The 20,002-nt window shown below is 44.2% G+C and overlaps 1 protein-coding gene across 1 annotated transcript in view; it reads right to left on the bottom strand.

Moving 5' to 3' along the window:
- The window catches only part of LOC106591151 (slit homolog 1 protein), a 56,753-nt gene extending 37,629 nt beyond the window's left edge, over positions 1–19,124 (bottom strand). Inside the window, 10 exon segments of the mRNA XM_045687032.1 lie at positions 566–637; positions 1,730–1,801; positions 4,082–4,153; positions 8,146–8,293; positions 8,742–8,810; positions 8,813–8,873; positions 8,876–8,903; positions 11,708–11,778; positions 12,000–12,072; positions 19,018–19,124. Coding sequence (XP_045542988.1) covers positions 566–637; positions 1,730–1,801; positions 4,082–4,153; positions 8,146–8,293; positions 8,742–8,810; positions 8,813–8,873; positions 8,876–8,903; positions 11,708–11,778; positions 12,000–12,072; positions 19,018–19,124 — 773 coding nt within the window.
- Between the last annotated feature and the right edge of the window lie 878 nt (positions 19,125–20,002).

The raw sequence follows: 20,002 nt of genomic DNA, 5'->3' as shown, positions 1-20,002 counted from the left end.
GTGCACTACATAGGGAATAGGGTATGATCTAGGAAGTAGACAGTATAGTGCACTACATAGGGAATGATCTAGGAAGTAGACAGTACAGTGCACTACATAGGGAATAGAGTATGATCTAGGAAGTAGACAGTATAGTGCACTACATAGGGAATAGGGTATGATCTAGGAAGTAGACAGTACAGTGCACTACATATGGAATAGGGTATGATTTAATAAGTAGACAGTACAGTGCACTACATAGGGAATAGGGTATGATCTCAGAAGTAGACAGTACAGTGTACTACATAGGGAATAGGGTATGATTTAATAAGTAGACAGTATAGTGCACTACATAGGGAATAGGGTATGATCTAGGAAGTAGACAGTACAGTGTACTACATAGGGAATAGGGTATGATTTAGGAAGTAGACAGTATAGTGCACTACATAGGGACTAGGGAATGATTTAGGAAGTAGACAATACAGTGCACTACATAGGGAATGGGGTATGATTTAATAAGTAGACAGTATAGTGCACTACATAGGGAATAGGGTATGATCTAGGAAGTAGACAGAATAGTACTTACAGCAGTTCTAGAGAGCTGAGTCCCTCAAACAGTCCTCTGGGGAGATCTGTGATCTTATTACCATACAGGACCCTGTAGAGACCATATAGAATAAGACTCAGTACTATACCAGTAACACCATGATAATATTACCATACAGGACCCTGTAGAGACCATATAGAATAAGACTCAGTACTATACCAGTAACACCATGATAATATTACCATACAGGACCCTGTAGAGACCATATAGAATAAGACTCAGTACCTATACCAGTAACACCATGATAATATTACCATACAGGACCCTGTAGAGACCATATAGAATAAGACTCAGTACTATACCAGTAACACCATGATAATATTACCATACAGGACCCTGTAGAGACCATATAGAATAAGACTCAGTACTATACCAGTAACACCATGATAATATTACCATACAGGACCCTGTAGAGACCATATAGAATAAGACTCAGTACTATACCAGTAAAACCATGACAATACTAGACAACATGGAGCTCAGGATTCTGTGGCCCCATCTGGCTCATATCACTCATAAGAGGGAGCTGGAACACACCCACACTAAAAGGCACGGCACAGTCCCATTCATCCCAGACAGGGCTATCCCCTAAGGGGACACTTACCAACTACCAACCCCCTCTCCTCCCCTGGACCCCCACAGAAAACAAACACACACACACACACACTGTCTCCCAGACCTCCCATTGAGGCTGATTCAGTAGGACGTTTAACTTTATATAAACACTATACATTATTCACCATGATATGTACACACACACTCCCTCATGATCATGTATATGCTACAGACGTGTATAACACAGACAGAGACATGTCAACACTATGTTAGTACACACAGACTGACAGACACACAGACTGACAGACACACAGACGGCGACACACAGACACACACACACTGATGGCGACACACAGACACACACACACTGATGGCGACACACAGACACACACACACTGATGGCGACACACACTTATGGCGACACACAGACACTAATGGCGACACACACACACTGATGGTTACACACAGACACACACACTGATGGCGACACACAGACACTAATGGTGACACACACACACTGATGGTTACACACAGACACACACACTGATGGTTACACACAGACACACACACTGATGCAAACAGACTCACAGTGAGTTGAGGGCTCTCAGGCCTTGGAAAACATCGGGAGCAATCTCTGATATTTGGTTGTTACTCAGATCTCTGGAAAGAAGGAACAACAACAGTGTTACACTGAGAACCATGACCTTTGACCTCACACTCTCTCTGACGTCACCACTTAATGACATCTTCTTTAGAGGGCTGCTTCCTAAATGGCACACTATTCACTATATAGTGCACTACTTTTGACCAGGCCACTATTCATTACATTTACATTTTAGTCATTTAGCAGACACTCTTATCCAGAGCGACTTACAGTAGTGAATGCATACATTTCATACATTTTTTTCCGTACTGGTCCCCCGTGGGAATTGAACCCACAACCCTGGCGTTGCAAACACCATGCTCTACCAACTGAGCCACACACTATTCACTATATAGTGCACTACTTTTGACCAGGCCAAATAGGAGTCTGGTCAAAGTAGTGCCCTATATAGAGAATATGATGCCATTTCCTAGTTGGGATGCAGCAGACAATGGAAATGCATCCTACAACCTTGTTGAGATGATATAAACCATGCAGAAGAGAAAAACCACAAGAGGACCAGGCTAAGGGGAGGTCTCCTGGAATCTAGCCCACAGAAGAGCTCCCGTGTTGGACCTCAGAAGTCCAAACCCTCTCCTGGATTAGATGGTACATTTTTTTATTTTTTTTATTTAACCTTTATTTATACAGGTTGTTCTCATTGAGATAACATCTCTTTTCCAAGAGAGACCTGGTCCAATAGCAGCAAGGGGAACAACATTTCAGACAAAACAACTTACATACACTAACACATCATTAAACAAAACTATAAACACACAGACAGTACAACAAAAACATTTTACGTAAAAAAAAACACGAAAGTCTTGACTAAAAACAGCTGTCCTAAAGACAATTACACTCTTCTATGATTTATACATCGATCAAGTGTTTAAACTCCCCCAAGGAAACGGTACTTTAAGAGAATGATGAAATTCAAACGTGTGCACACACACAGACACTGACACACACTAACCCTCCACTTACACTTTCTACCCCTCATCCTGCCTTAACCCCCCTCGCCCTAGCTCACTGAGAGTTCAACTAAAGGTCTCCAAAAACCAGTAGCAGATAACAGATAAGACTCTTACTGTATATAATCACTTTGTAGGGTAGGAGACAGGGAGTTGGGGGGGTTGTGAACTGTAGAGGTCAAAGGTGGAAGGTCAGGAGTTTTATTTGATTTTATTAGGATATCTTTTAGTGCTCATTTGGACTAATCTAAGAGTCCTTAAACTTAAAAAAATAAAATAATAATTATAATATGATCCCATTTTCACGTATAACACACTGTTACAAACAGACATAATACACTGGCATATTGACCAGATAAATACTCTTAGCAGTCTGAAAAGATAGATTGGTTCCTTCATCTACCATAGTCCTGCACAACCTTCCAATTTATTATATTTAAATGGTTCTAAAGTATTACTTGATTTTATATATTGAAAGGTTTCTGGTTTGCTCAGATAAATTATTCCATTTCTTTATTGTACTAAATTGAAATGTTATTTTGCCAATTTCTCTTTTCTGTCTGGATAACACATAGAGAGTGGACAATCTTTTCCTAGTACTTACTGAATGTCTGTCTCTTACCAACTGAATACTGTTGTGAATAGAGTTTGGCTGTTTTAAATGGTGTACATTGTGAAATCAACAAGCATGTTTTTTCTTCAATTATCTTGTTGCTTGATGACCAACCAAGAGCATTGAGCATGACTTCAACAAAATAACCATATCTCCACTTTAAAACAATCCTTGCTGCTTTGTTCTGTTCAATCTGCAGCCTCCTATTTTAACTTGCTGATGCATGTTAAACCACAGAACAGTAGTTCACCTGATTCCCAATTAATGCTTAGGCTGTTTTCTTAAGAATCTTTCCTGCTAAATATTTAGCTATCCTTCTGATCATGCATGCAGTTTTATTTGACATTTTTACATAGATGAGTTATTTGAGACGACCATGATACGCAGTTGTCTAGCTGCACCCCTCAATTGGTTTCTACCACTTCCTGAATTTGTACTCCCCCGTACTTAATTGCATCCCATGCTGCGTTGGCCTTTTCCTGGTGGAACAGACCAACATAACCGTAGGTTTCTTGGTGGGCAAAACAAGTTTGTTCTGGCAAACCCAATCCCTGATATTTCCCAGATCTACTTGTAGAGCTTGCTGAATCTTTTGAACCGATTGTCTTGCTGTATACATTGTAGTATCATCTGAAAACATAGCAGCTTGAGTTTCAGATTAGACATAAGGAAGGTGGTTGGTGTATATTAAGTAAAGGGGGTCGACTAGTTACATTCTGCGCAGCTTCTTGTAGGAGGTGAAGGCCCCAGGGGGAACTGACTTGATACCATTCTGCTCCAGACGACTAGGAGGGAGAGAAGGAGGGGAGAAAAAGGGAGAGGGCGGGAGACAGAAGGGAGGAGAAGGGAGGGGGAGAGACCCATCGGCAATGAGATTCATTCAAATGACACCCATGTAAGACATAGGAGAAACTTCGGTTAGTCTCTCTTTCTCTCTGTGTGTGTGTGTAAGTATGTGTGTGTTTTGTGTGTGTGAGAGAGAGAGAGGAAATGTTGAGGGTATCAGACACAGTTGACATATTTGTGTGACTGGAGCCGTTAGCTTACCATGGGAATGCTCACCTGTTAAACTGCCAAACCACTTACAGACTGCAGCATTACACTACTAACCCCTCTGTCTGTCTCTCTCCTTCTGTCTCTCTCTCCTTCTGTCTGTTATTCCTCTGAGAAAGTCCCTCTTTCTCTCCCTAACCTCAAACACATTCTACTATTTCCTCATCCTCCTCTCACCATCTCTCTCTCTCTTCTTCTCTCCCTCCTGTCTGTGTGAGTGTGTGTGTTGGGGGGCTGCTGTCAGGGAATAGAAATATCCTTTCTAGAGCAGCTCTGATGCATTAATGACACACACACATCCACTCTTATTGGTCAGGTGGCCACATATTCTTCTGACTGGATAAACTGTAGCATATACGAATATTAATACAGGATATCCAATGACAAACAGACATATCCCTGGTCCACTCTTATTGGCCAGCGGGCCACCGGATCAATATGCAATGACAATCATGATGATTATACTGTATTTATATGGCCCAAGAACAGTATGAATGGTCATATGTCGTGTGGTTATTCTACATGGTGTGGTTATTCTATGTGGTGTGGTTATTCTATGTGGAGTGGTTATTCAACATGGTGCGGTTATTCTACATGGTGTGGTTATTCTACATGGTGTGGTTATTCTGGATGGTGTGGTTATTCTGTATGATGTGGTTATTCTACGTGGTGCAGTTATTCTACATGGTGCGGTTATTCTACATGGTGTGGTTATTCTACATGGTGGATTTATTCTACATGGTGTGGTTATTCCGTATGATGTAGTTATTCTACGTGGTGCGGTTATTCTACGTGGTGCGGTTATTCTACGTGGTGCGGTTATTCTACGTGGTGCGGTTATTCTACGCCGTGCGGTTATTCTACATGGTGTGGTTATTCTACATGGTGGATTTATTCTACATGGTGTGGTTATTCTGGATGGTGTGGTTATTCCGTATGATGTAGTTATTCTACGTGGTGTGGTTATTCTACGTGGTGCGGTTATTCTACGTGGTGCGGTTATTCTACGTGGTGCGGTTATTCTACGTGGTGCGGTTATTCTACGCCGTGCGGTTATTCTACATGGTGTGGTTATTCTACATGGTGGATTTATTCTACATGGTGTGGTTATTCTGGATGGTGTGGTTATTCCGTATGATGTAGTTATTCTACGTGGTGTGGTTATTCTACGTGGTGCGGTTATTCTACGTGGTGCGGTTATTCTACATGGTGCGGTTATTCTACATGGTGCGGTTGTTCTTTATGGTGTGGTTATTCTACATGGTGTTGTTATTCTGTATGATGTGGTTATTCTACATGGTGTGGTTATTCTACATGGTGTTGTTATTCTGTATGGTGTGGTTATTCTATATGATGTGGTTATTATACGTGGTGTGGTTATTCTACGTGGTGTGGTTATTCTACGTGGTGTGGTTACTCTACATGGTGTGGTTACTCTGCATGGTGTGGTTACTCTACATGGTGTGGTTACTCTACATGGTGTTATTACTCTACATGGTGTGGTTACTCTACATGGTGCGATTATTCTACATGGTGCGGTTATTCTACGTGGTGCGGTTATTCTACATCGTGCGGTTATTCTACATGGTGTGGTTATTCTACATGGTGGATTTATTCTACATGGTGTGGTTATTCTGGATGGTGTGGTTATTCCGTATGATGTAGTTATTCTACGTGGTGCGGTTATTCTACATGGTGCGGTTATTCTACATGGTGTGGTTATTCTACATCGTGGATTTAACTACATGGTGTGGTTATTCTGGATGGTGTGGTTATTCCGTATGATGTAGTTATTCTACGTGGTGTGGTTATTCTACGTGGTGCGGTTATTCTACGTGGTGCGGTTATTCTACGTGATGCGGTTATTCTACGTGGTGCGGTTATTCTACGTGGTGCGCTTATTCTACGTGGTGCGGTTATTCTACATGGTGCGGTTATTCTACATGGTGCGGTTATTCTACATGGTGTGGTTATTCTACATGGTGTTGTTATTCTGTATGATGTGATTATTCTACATGGTGTGGTTATTCTACATGGTGTTGTTATTCTATATGATGTGGTTATTATACGTGGTGTGGTTATTCTATATGATGTGGTTATTATACGTGGTGTGGTTATTCTACGTGGTGTGGTTATTCTACGTGGTGTGGTTATTCTACGTGGTGTGGTTATTCTACATGGTGTGATTATTCTACATGGTGTGGTTACTCTACATGGTGTGATTACTCTACATGGTGTGATTACTCTACATGGTGTGATTACTCTATGTGGTGCGGTTATTCTACGTGGTGCGGTTATTCTACATGGTGGATTTATTCTACATGGTGGGGTTATTCTGTATGGTGTGGTTATTCTATATGATGTAGTTATTCTACATGGTGTGGTTATTCTACATGCTGTGGTTATTCTACATGGTGGATTTACTCTACATGGTGTGGTTATTCTATATGGTGTGGTTATTCTACATGGTGTGGTTATTCTACGTGGTGTGGTTATTCTACGTGGTGTGGTTATTCTACGTGGTGTGGTTATTCTACATGATGTGGTTATTCTATATGATGTGGTTATTATACGTGGTGTGGTTATTCTACGTGGTGTGGTTATTCTACGTGGTGTGGTTATTCTACATGGTGTGATTATTCTACATGGTGTGGTTACTCTACATGGTGTGATTACTCTACATGGTGTGATTACTCTACATGGTGTGATTACGTGGTGTGGTTATTCTATGTGGTGCGGTTATTCTACGTGGTGCAGTTATTCTACATGGTGGATTTATTCTACATGGTGGGGTTATTCTGTATGGTGTGGTTATTCTATATGATGTAGTTATTCTACATGGTGTGGTTATTCTACATGCTGTGGTTATTCTACATGGTGGATTTACTCTACATGGTGTGGTTATTCTATATGGTGTGGTTATTCTACATGGTGTGGTTATTCTACATGGTGGATTTATTCTACATGGTGTGGTTATTCTACATGGTGTGGTAATTCTATATGGTGTCGTTATTCTGTATGTGTCGTTATTCTGTATGGTGTAGTTATTCTATATGGTGTAGTTATTCTATATGGTGGGGTTATTCTGTATGGTGTGGTTATTCTATATGATGTAGTTATTCTACATGGTGTGGTTATTCTACATGCTGTGGTTATTCTACATGGTGGATTTACTCTACATGGTGTGGTTATTCTATATGGTGTGGTTATTCTACATGGTGTGGTTATTCTACATGGTGGATTTATTCTACATGGTGTGGTTATTCTACATGGTGTGGTAATTCTATATGGTGTCGTTATTCTGTATGTGTCGTTATTCTGTATGGTGTAGTTATTCTATATGGTGTAGTTATTCTATATGGTGTGGTTATTCTGTATGGTGTGTGATGTCTCAATGACCTTACTGTTTGTCTGTTTTTGTGATGCAGAATAGAGATTGGTCTCAATGGGATTTCCTACTTAAATAAGGTTAAATTCATAAATCAAATAAATCAATACTAACACCTGTAAGTAAATTGACCAGGTGTGGTGATGAGCATGAACTGACCATGTCGACTGTCTCAGATCTCGGTCATGGCTTCAAGGGGGTGAGCAGGTATGGCAGTGAGGCCCTCTTATAAACCATCGTAATAGCTTTGTGGTCTTGTTGACCGTGTGTGGTCTTGTTGACCGTGTGTGGTCTTGTTGACCGTGTGTGGTCATGCTGACCGCGTGCAGTACTCACATCTCGGTCATGGCTTCAGGCAGGTGAGCAGGTATGGCAGTGAGGCCCTTGCCTCTACAGTCTACGATGTTGTTACTACAGGAACACATGGGAGGACAGGAGCCAGACGCCAGGCTACACGGCTGGACAAACGCACTGTCACTCTGACCTGAAGCGAGAGAGAGAGAGAGAGAGAAAGACAAAGAGAGTGAGCGAGAGAGAGCGAGCGAGCAAAAAAGACAAAGGGAGAGAGCGAGAGAGAAAGAGAGAGTTTAGAATGAGAAAGAGTGATTAGTGTGTATTATTGTATGATTATAAGTTGCTATGTAAATACCAGGTGATTGCTGGACAGTAAATAAAAGTCATACCAAGGGAAGGACATGGCATAGAAAGGCTGCACACAAATTCTAGTACTGTATCTCAGCTGATGAACTCTAACCTCTGACCTCTGTCTTACCTGAGCAGGTGACCTCTACAGGTAAACTCTACCCTCTAGCCTCTGACCCCTGTCTTACCTGAGCAGGTGACCTCTACAGGTAAACTCTACCCTCTAACCCCTGTCTTGACTGAGCAGGTGACCTCTACAGGTAAACTCTATCCTCTGACCCCTGCCTTACCTGAGCAGGTGAACTCGTTCTTCTGCAGTTCAGCCAGGTTGAGTCCCCTGAGGGTTGGAGGAGCTGCACTGTGTACAGACCCAGGGTGGGCCTCTGTCTCAGCCAGGGAGACAACCAGGACAGGTGACAGTCAAGCACCTCAGACTGTTAGAGTGGAGACGACTGGAGGGAGAGCGAGGAAGAGGAGGTTTACTGTCCAATGTACCAGGATGTCAAAGGAAATTTATTGTGCTTTCTCAACCCTCTGTAAAACACAGAGACATTGGAGTAGAGGGTAAACACTAGGAGAGAGGGAGAGGAGGGGATCACTTATCCATCTCTCACTGAGACTCTCACTCCAAACCATCATCACGCGCACACACACACTGTCTGAACCAGTTTCCCCCATACTGTTGTAACCCTATACTCTAACCCTAACTCTCAGCTTTAACAATGGAGGGGTTTCTAGTTGTGTGTGTGTGTGTGTGTGTGTGTGTGTGTGTGTGTGTGTGTGTGTGTGTGTGTGTGTGTGTGATTTTCAGGGGCTTAACAGTTTGATTTCCACGGGCGTCTGTCGTTGGACAGTTTGTTGACAGGAGCTTGGTGCCTTGAAGTCCCAGCAAATCACCCACAACCCTTCTGTGGTGGGTGGAAGGGGACCAAGACTCCTTAGAATGGGACTTGGGTTTGGTTCCCCCCAAGATGCTGGGCCCTTTTTCTGAGACAGCGCTTACATCTCTGATTGACTGGTTTATGGGTACAGAGGCATTCATACAAGATGTGTGTATTTGAAGTGTGTTTCTCACTGATGGTTTGCTCAGCCAAATTTCCGGTGAAGCATCTGCCTCCCTGATTCCAAAAGGTTGCATGTTCAATCCGGATAGTTTTTTTTTATATTTTTTTTAAGCCCATCTCAAACCTTAAACATTCGGTTAATGCCCAACCTTAAAGCTGCAATATATCACTTTTTGGGTGACCCGAGCCAAATTCACATAACATTCTTATTGAAACAGTCCAAAAGCAGTAGATCTGTTCTATGTGCACTACTTCTATTTCCCGTTCTTCTAATTACATGTTTTGCGTCTTTTACTTTCGATTTTGCTTCAAACAGCTGAAAATACAATATATTTGCTTATTTAAATCACATACATTTAAATTAGGCAAACTATTAAGTTTCAACAACCAGGAAATGGCGGAGCTGATATCTGCATAGTGCATCTTTAAGGTCTTGGGAATTAAATGCCTGAACATTTTTAATATTCAAGTTAATACCTGAACATAACCCCTTACCTTAAATATACGAGTTAATCGCCTGAACCTAACCCTTGCCTTAAATATTCGTTCAATACCTACATAACCCTTACTTAAATATACAGAGTTAATGCCTGAACATAACCCTTACCTTAAATATACGGTTAATACCTGAACATAACCCTTACCTTAAATATACAGAGTTAATACCTAACATAACCCTTACTTAAATATTCAGAGTTAATACCTAACATAACCCTTACCTTAAATATTCAGGTTAAAATACCTGAACATAACCCTTACCTTAAATATACAGGGTTAATACCTCAACATAACTTACCTTAAATATTCAAGTTAATACCTAACATAACCCTTACCTTAAATATACGATTAATGCCTGAACATACCCTTATTAAATATTCTTAATACCTAACATACCCTTACTTATATTTAATCCTAACATAACCCTTACTTAAATATACAATTAATACCTGAACATAACCCTTACTTAAATATTAAGTTATGCCTAACATACCCTTACTTAAATATTCATTAATCCTACATAACCCTTACCTTAAATATTCAGTTTCCTAACATACCCTTCTTAAATATTCAGAGTTAATACCTAACATACCCTTCTTAATATTCAGAGTTAATGCCTAAATTAAGCTTAAATATTAGAAATTTGAAGTTTGAACATATACTTCTTTCTTACTGAGCTTGGGTTGGCTATGTTTGCCTTCAAAATATAGGTTGCCCTCCTTCCACACTATCTTAGGTCAGTTTTGTGTTTTCACCCTAATGATATTCGGGAATGACCAAAGTCGCTATTCTTATAGCATCTCAGAGTAGGAGTACTGGTCTACAATCAGTTTTCCCTTTAAGATCATAATGAATTAATCACATGACAAGGGGGACCTGATCCTAGATCTGCACCTGTAGGGGTATTTTCATCCCTGATGTTTATACAATAACTGTGTCACTATATAGTGATAAAAAACCATAGTTGAATATCACAATATTATTCTTACAATATATTTATCCAATATCGATTTGTAAAAAAGTAGTGTTAATTGGTCTATCGGCTTACTACCCAAAACTAATCAAAACAAAAAATGTTCTCCTGCTCTCTCATCTCTCTGCATGGGCAGCGCATAGCGACAATATGTTCCCAGATACCCACCCGTCTGCCTAACGTGGGCACATGTATACAGGGTACATTGGGAAGATGCCTTTATACAGCGTTTGCTTATTGCCAAGACGTCTTACAGATGTATTTAGAGTGCCTACATTCTACATTCTACAGTTCTACATTTTTTACGTCGTCAACATCACATTCTATTCTATGTCTCTTACATCTTCCCAATGGAAGCATTCCCTAAACAACATATTCTCTCCGCCAATTTATATGTCGTCCACCTAAGTCTCATGAGTTCCCTGGCAGTGCATGTTATCTGGGTTTGAACATCAAATCACAATCAAATTGCAAATCTAAATACAATACATCTAGAATCCTAAATCCCAATACATCTAGACCACATACATCTAAATCATGAATCCAATACATCTAGTCCTCATCTAGAACCACATCATCTAAATCCAATCATCTAAATCATAAATCACAATCATCTAGAATGGTAGAATCTAATCATATTTCCACCTATGTCATGGTTCCTAGCAGTCCTACTGAATAGTGTTGGATTGTGGGTACTGCAGTAAAATGGAGAGGGACTCACAAGGTGCGTAGTTTGGGCATGTGGTTGAAACTGGAGACTGAATGCTGCTTATTTTGTTGTTGTTCAATGTGCTGCCGAGAGGAGAGGAGGGGGGGGGGGGGATCGAAAGAGGGGGAATGAGGGAGAGAGGAGGGGAGGGAAAAGAAGGGGGAGGGAGGGAGAAAGGGTGGCAATAGAGGAGAAAAGACGTAAGAAAAGAGAGAGTAATAGAGGGATGGAGAGGGGCGAGGATATTAATACATTCTTAGGAGAAAAAGCTACACCAGACACAGTCTCTCTCTATAATACTTACAGAACCTCCAGGGTTCTCAGAGCTACGGAAGGCCCCCTCCTCGATGCAAGTGATGTGGTTCTTATCCAGTTGACTGTAGACACAAAACACATATAATGGCTTCCATTAGTGTGTGTATGTATGTGTTAGAGAGAGAGAGAGAGAGAGAGAGAGAGAGAGAGAGAGAGAGAGAGAGAGAGAGAGAGAGAGAGAGAGAGAGAGAGAGAGAGAGAGAGAGAGAGAGAGAGGGGGGGGGGGGGGGGGGGGGGGGGGGGGGGGTGTGCATGTGTCACTCACAGGTTCCTGATTCCGTCCCTCTAAGCTCTCCTGGGAATGGTTGATAGCATTCTCACTAGGTCCCTAAGGAAGGGGGGAAGGGGTGAGAGAGAGAGAGAGAGAGAGAAAAGTGAAAGGAAAGAAAGACAATTTAAACAAAGGTGTAGCTTTTTCAATGTAAAATCCATGTCGGAGGGAAAGGATCTATAAAAGAAGGGGTGTGGAAAGACAGTGTATTGTTCAGTGTGGAGCAGACGGTGTTGATCAGTGTGGAGCAGACGGTGTTGTTCGGTGTGGAGCAGACATGTGTTGATCAGTATGGAGCGGACGTGTTGATCGTGTGAGCAATGTTGTTCGGTGTGGAGCAGACGGTGTTGATCGGTGTGAGCAACGTGTTATCGGTGTGGAGCAGATGTTGATCTGTGAGCCTGTTATCGTGTAACTTGGCAGTGTTGATCGGTGTGGAGCAGACGTGTTGATCATGTGGAGCAGACGGTGTTGATCAGTGTAGAGCAGACGGTGTTGATCAGTGTGGAGCAGACGGTGTTGATCGGTGTAGAGCTAACGTGTTGATCAGTGTGGAGCAACAGTGTTGTTCAGTGTGGAGCAGACGGTGTTGATCAGTGTGGAGCAGACGTGTTGATCAGTGTGGAACAAGTGTTGAGTGATGTAGAGCAGACGTGTTGATCGTGTAGACCGAACAGTGTTATCAGTGTAGAGCAGACTGTTGATCAGTGTAGAGCAGAACGGTGTTGATCAGTGTAGAGCCGACGGTGTTGAGTGATGTAGAGCGCAGTGTTGATCAGTGTAGAGCAGACAGTGTTATCTTAGACCTGTTGATCTGTGAGCATGTTGATCTTAGAGTATTGATCGTGTGGGGCAGTTTGATCGTGTAGAGAGCAGACGGTGTTGATCAGTGTGACAAGACAGTGTTGAGTCAGTGGTGGAGCAGACGGTGTTGATCAGTGTGGAGCAGACGGTGTTGATCGGTGTGGAGCAGACGGTGTTGATCAGTGTAGAGTAAGACAGTGTTGATCAGTGTGGAGCGGACGGTGTTGATCGTGTGAGCACGTGTTGATTATGTGAGCGACGGTGTCGAAGTCATTAGAGCGAACAGTGTTGATCGGTGTAGAGCGACGGTGTTGATCGGTGTAGAGCGGACAGTGTTGATCGTGTAGAGCGGACGGTATGGAGCGGACGTGTTGATCAGTGTGGAGCAGACGTGTTGATCGGTGTGGAGCGGACGGTGTTGATCGTGTAGACCAGAGTGTTGAGTGATGTAGAGCAGACGTGTTGATCTGTGGAGCAGACGTGTTGATCAGTGTGGAGCGACGGTGTTGATCGGGTTAGAGCGGACAGTGTTTCGTGTGGAGCGTCTTGATTGTAACGTTTTTGTGAGCTTTTTGGCACGGTCTTATCTTAAGCACTTCCGTTTGATCTTCTTATTGTGTTATCAGTGTAGAGCATGGTTGTTTCTGTAGAGCGGAACGGTGTTGATCGGTGTAGAGCGGACGTGTTGATCGGTTAGACAGACAGTGTTGATCGGTGTGGAGCAGACGGTGTTGATCAGTGTGGAGCAGACGGTGTTGATCAGTGTAAGAGCAGACGGTGTTGATCAGTGTAGACGGACAGTGTTGATCAGTGTAGAGCAGACAGTTGATATTGGTGGCTGTGTTTCCTCCCAGAGACCAGTTTTATCTCTCTATCCACTGCTGTTTGGTCATTAAAGTACACACACAGACCCATGAACTAGGGACTGGCCCTGGCTCCCTCTCTCTTTCCTCTGTCTCCCCTCTCCTATCGCTCCTCTCCCTTTTTCTCTCTTTTCATCTCTTTCTCTACCCTCCTCTCTCCATCTCTCTCCCTCCTCTCTCTGTCTGTTCCACAACTACCACTAGGTCTCCATCATGATATTATCTTAATGTGTTTCCCGGCCCTGGGGCCTAGGCGCTGGCAGAAGCCTGGGCCTGCAGTACTGGCGGCCCCGGGGGGCCCTACTGCAACTTGATAGGCTCTTGCACTCTTCCATTTGCTGTGGAGAGGGGAACCACAGGGTTATCTATGTTTGTTTGTTTGTCTTCTTATGTCTGTGTGTTTTCTGTGTCTGTGTGTGTGTATGCATGTGTGTAGATAATGCGTCATACCCTGGAGGGATTTCACACACTATTAACCTCCCAACCAGCCCACAGAGACTATCAGAGCAGCCCACAGAGACTATCAGAGCAGCCCACAGAGACTATCAGAGCAGCCCACAGAGACTATCAGAGCAGCCCACAGGGACTATCAGAGGCAGCCCACAAGACTATCAGGCAGCCCACAGGGACTATCAGAGCAGCCCGCGGGAGACTATCAGAGCAGCCCGCAGAGACTATCAGAGCAGCCCGCTGAGAAAGATGGGAATGTAGAGGGTGATAGATTGAAGGAGGGGAATGTAGAGGGTGATAGATTGAAGGAGGGGAATGTAGAGGGTGATAGATTGAGAGAACATGAAAAGAGAATGATGGATATAGTGGAAGAGTGGAATGGATGAGTAAAAAGTGAGGGATGGATATAGAGAATGAAAGATGGATAATGGGTGAAAGGGATGATAAGTGTATGGAGGGGACGCGTGACAGAAGGATGGATAAAGTGAGAGGGGGAGTGGAGTTGGTGAGAGATTGGTTGCGATAACACTACAGTTTTTCTGCTCCATTTCAGATTGAGGTCAAGTCAGTAACCAACACATAGACAGACACACAGCAGGGAGGAGGAGAGGGGGGGGGGGGAGGGAGGAGGGGGGGAGAGAGAGAGATGAATTTGAGAGAGAGGAGATGAAATTTGAGGTTTTGAAAGCTTGAGAATTGTAGAAGGGGTGAGATGGGTGTAAATGATTTTGTGGAGATATAAACATGGATGTATGATCTAAGGTTCTGTCTGTGTGCTTTCGCTCTCTCTCCCTCATCTCTCCTGATCATCTCTCATCTCTCACCCTCGATCATCTCCCATCTCTATCATCTCTCTCCCTCCCTCATCTCTACCTCATCATCTATCATCTCTACCTATCATCTCTCTCCCTCCCTCATCTCTACCTGATCATCTCTCATCTCTACCTGATCATCTCTACTGAGTCATCTCTCTCCCTCCCTCATCTCTACCTGATCATCTCTCTCCCTCCCTCATCTCTACCTGATCATCTATCATCTCTACCTGATCATCTCTCTCCCTCCCTCATCTCTACCTATCATCTATCATCTCTACCTATCATCTCTCTCCCTCCCTCAGTCTCTACTATCATCTCTCATCTCTACCTGATCATCTCTCTCCCTCCCTCATCTCTACCTGAAAGTCATCTCTCTCCCTCCCTCATCTCTACCTGATCATCTCTCATCTCTACCTGATCATCTCTCTCCCTCCCTCATCTCTCACCTGAGTCATCTATCATCTCTACACTATCATCTCTCTCCCTCCCTCATCTCTACCTGATCATCTATCATCTCTACCTGATCATCTCTCTCCCTCCCTCATCTCTCCTGATCATCTATCATCTCTCACCTGATCATCTCTCTCCCTCCCTCCCTCCTCTACCTGAGTCTTCTATCATCTCTCCTGATCTTCTCTCTCTCCCTCCCTCTTCTCTACCTGATCATCTATCCCTCTCTACCTGATCATCTCTCTCCCTCCCTCATCTCTATGATCATCTATCAGTCTCTACCTGATCATCTCTCTCCCTCCCTCATCTCTACTGATCGTCTATCATCTCTACCTGATCATCTCTCTCCCTCCCTCATCTCTACCTGATCATCTATCATCTCTCCTATCATCTCTCTCTCCCTCATCTCTACTGATCTCTCTTCTAATTCAAATTCTTCAAGGGTTTTATTGGCAGGGAAACGTGTGATTACGTTGCCAAAGCAAGTGAAATAGATAATAAACAAAAGTGAAATAAACAATAAAACGAACATAAACATTACACTCACCAAAGTTCCAAAATAATAAAACATTTCCAAATATTATTCTATATCTTTACAAATAATCATATATGGTTTGTATTTACATGGTGTTTGTTCTTTATTCCATTTTCTTGTAGGTCACACATCTTGCTGCTTATGGCACACTGTATATTTCACCCAATAGATATGAGAGTTTATCAAAATCGGTTTGTTTTTGAATTCTTTGTGATCTGTATAATCTGAGGATTTGTGTCTCTAACATGGTCATACCTTGGCAGGGGTTAGATGCCTCGTTTCCACCTCATTTTGTTGTGTCACATCCTTCTTCTCTTACCATCTCTAGGTGCCTTTCTCAATGCAAGGCAATGGTCTGTTCATATCAAACATTCCTTCATTTTGTGTCATCACAGTGGTCATATTCTCCCTGTTCTCTCTGTTTAGGGCCAAATAGCATTCTAGTTTGCTCTGTTCTTTTGTTATTTCTTTCCAATGTGTCAATAATTATCTTTTTGTTTTCTCATGATTTGGTTGGATCTTTGTGTTTGCTGTCTGGGACTGTGCTCTGTTTCTAACAGAGCCCCAGGACCAGCGTGCATAGGGGCTCTTCTCCAGGTTCATCTCTCTGTAGGTGATGGCTTTGTTATGGAAGGTTTGGAATCGCTTCCTTTTAAGTGCTTTAAATTTAACTTGGCTCTTTTCCAGATTTTATCATTCGTGTCGGTCTAATTCTGCCCTCCATGCATTATTTGGTGTTTTACATTGAACACAGACAATATCTTAGCAGAATTCTGCAGGCAGAGTCTCAATTTGGCTTGTCCCATTTTGTGAATTCTGTTTGGTGACACCTCACAACCATAAAGGTCAATGGGTTCTGTAACTGATTCAAGTATTTTTACCAGATTATAATTGGTCTCTTTCTCTCTCTCCTGTTCTCTATCTCCCTCTGTTCTCCCCTCTCTGTCTCAGTTCAGTGAAGGTTTGCTATGTCCCCTGAGGAAGATTGGTGATGAGGGAGGGAGTTGGTGTTTAAGGCTGTAGAGGTGATATAGGAACTAGCTGAGATTCTAAACAAACAGCTGACTGGGTTTTCAAACACCATTCTTCTTCTCCTCTCTTTCTCTTGTTCTCCTCACCCACTGTCCTGTCTTCCTCATAGCTCCTTTGTCAAATCTGATCACATTCACACTGATACTCCATGCCCAGATTGCCCAAGTGGTTCCAGGTGTGTGTGTGTGTGTGCTACAGAGCATCCCACATGAGAGGAAGAGAGGGGATAAAGGAGAATTATTTCACCATGACACTAATCTAACATGCACACATCTAGGGAGAAACTAATGAAAGAAGCAACCTTTGGATGACATGTAACATTAGGCGGCATTACACACACACACACACACACACAAATTGGAATCCTCGTTCTCTGTTGCTACAATGTGTACCATCTGATTTTGTTTACGACACGGCACCAGGTTTTGGTCACGCACAGGCCCGCTGTGTGTGTGTGTGTATGTTGTGTGTGTTAATGCCGCCTAATGTTCGTGTCATCCGGTTATCTTTCGTCGTGCGTTTCTCCCTAGATGCCTGGCATTAGATTAGTGTCCATGTTGAAATCTTCTCTCCTTCCTCTCACTGTGTGGTATGCGTGTGGTATGTGTTTGTTGTGTCTGTGTATGCGTGTGGTGTGTGTGTAAATTGTGTGTGTGGAGGACCTGGCATCTTATATTTACTCTCTCTGTCTCTCTCTCTCCCCTCCTCCTCCTCCCCCCTCCCTCCCCCCTCCTCCTCCCTCCTCTCCCTCCCTCTCCCTTTCTCTCCCTCTTATCCTCTCATTGTTCATTCTTCTCTCCTGTCTTCTCAGTCTCTCTGCAATTCTTTGTAGTGTCATTCTTCCTACTCTTCATCTCTCTTTCTCTCCTCCTCACAACTGTGCTCAGTAGAGGTGAGAAAGGTAAACTCCCCACTGGCTGTTGTCTCATCTCCCTCTCAGTCCCTCTCTTTGGTGTGTGTTGGTGTGTAAGCTTTCCCACCTACCCCACTGTCCCACTCCGCTCCTCCCCAAACACATGAGGTCACTTCTCCAAAGACTTACAGGACCCTCATACAGCCTCCACCTCTCTCCACCTCTTCCCTCCACTGACGCCCCACACCTTCCCTCCACCCCCACACCTTCCCTCCACTGACCCCCACCTTCCCTCCCTCCCCCCTTCCCTCCTACAACCTTCCCCTCCTTCCCTCCACTCCTTCCCCTTCTCATCCCCCACACCTTCCCTCCCCCCCTCCCCACCTTCTCTCCCTCCCCACACCTTCCCCTCCACTCTCCCCCTTTCCTGTCTCCCTTCACTCCCAACTTCCCTCATCCAAGCCTCCATCTTTCTCTTCACAAGGATCCTTATCCTCTTCACCCTTCCAGTCCCTCTCCCCCTCCTCTCCCCACTATCTTCCAATTTCCCCCTCCAGTCTCCCATCCCTCTCCCCACTATCCTCCAATTTCCTCTCTGCTCTCCCATCCTCTCTCCCCATCCACTCTCCTCCTCTCCCTCCTCTCTCCCCCTCCACCTCTCCTCCTCTCTCCCCCTCTCTCCACCTCCACTCCTCTTCCCCTCTCTTCCTCTCTCCCCCTCCCTCTCTTCCTCTCTCCCCCTCCTCTCTCTTCCTCATCTCTTACACCTTCCTCAATCCTCTCACCTCATTAATCTTCATCATCAACCCTTCCTCACCAACTTCTCCCTTTTTGTCCCTCCTCTCTCAACACCTTCTCTCTATTCTGAGTTCTCTACAGCCCAACATATATTTACTACTGTCATCAACTCCCCTCTTTCTCAATCCCAGCTCACCGGGTAGTCACCGAGATACTCCTCCTTTCCTCTCCCTCCCCCCTCCCGCCAACCTCCTCCATTCTCTCACCAACTCCCTCAATCTCTGCTTCCTCTCTCCCTCCCATCACCGCCTCTCCCTCCATCACAACCTTTCCCTCCTCCTCTCCACCTCCACTCCCCAACCTCTCCCTCCATCACAACCTTTCCCTTCCTCGCTCTCCCTCCATCCCGGACCTCTCCCTCCATCACAACCTTTCCCTTCCTCGCTCTCCCTCCATCACAACCTCTCCTTCCATCACAACCCTTTTCCCTTCCTCGCTCTCCCTCCATCACAACCTCTCCCTCCCTCACAACCTTTCCCTTCCTCACTCTCCCTCCATCACGCCCCTTCTCCCCTCCATCCACAACCTTTCCCTTCCTCCGCTCTCCCTCCATCCCAACCTCTCCCTCCACTCACAACCTTTTCCCTTCCTCGCTCTCCCTCCCATCACAACCTCTCCCTCCATCCCAACCTTTCCCTTCCTCGCTCTCCCTCACATCACACCTCTCTCCCTCCATCACAACCTTTTCCCTTCCTCGCTCTCCCTCCATCACAACCTCTCCCTCCATCCACAACCTTTCCCTTCCTCCTCTCCCTCCCATCCCCAACCTCTCCCTCCATCCCAACCTTTCCCTTCCTCGCTCTCCCTCACATCACAACCTCTCCCTCCATCACAACCCCTCTCCCTTCCTCTCTCTCCCTCCAACACAGCCTCTCCCTTCCTCTCTCTCCCTCCATCACAACCTCTCCTTTCCTCTCTCTCTGCCTCCTCCACAACCTCTCCCTCTCTCTCTCCCTCCACTCCACCAACCTCTCCCTTCCATCACCAACCTCTCCCCTCCACTCACAACCTCTCCCCTTCCTCTCTCTCCCTCCATCCCACCTCCCTGTCTTCTCTCCCTTTTCCTTTATCTCTATAGACTCCCTTGCTAGACCTCTACTCTCCCTCAAATCAACCACACT

The sequence above is a fragment of the Salmo salar genome, chromosome ssa09 (assembly GCF_905237065.1).
Source record: "Salmo salar chromosome ssa09, Ssal_v3.1, whole genome shotgun sequence".
NCBI lineage: Eukaryota > Metazoa > Chordata > Actinopteri > Salmoniformes > Salmonidae > Salmo > Salmo salar.
This window is presented reverse-complemented; position numbering and strand designations above follow the sequence as displayed.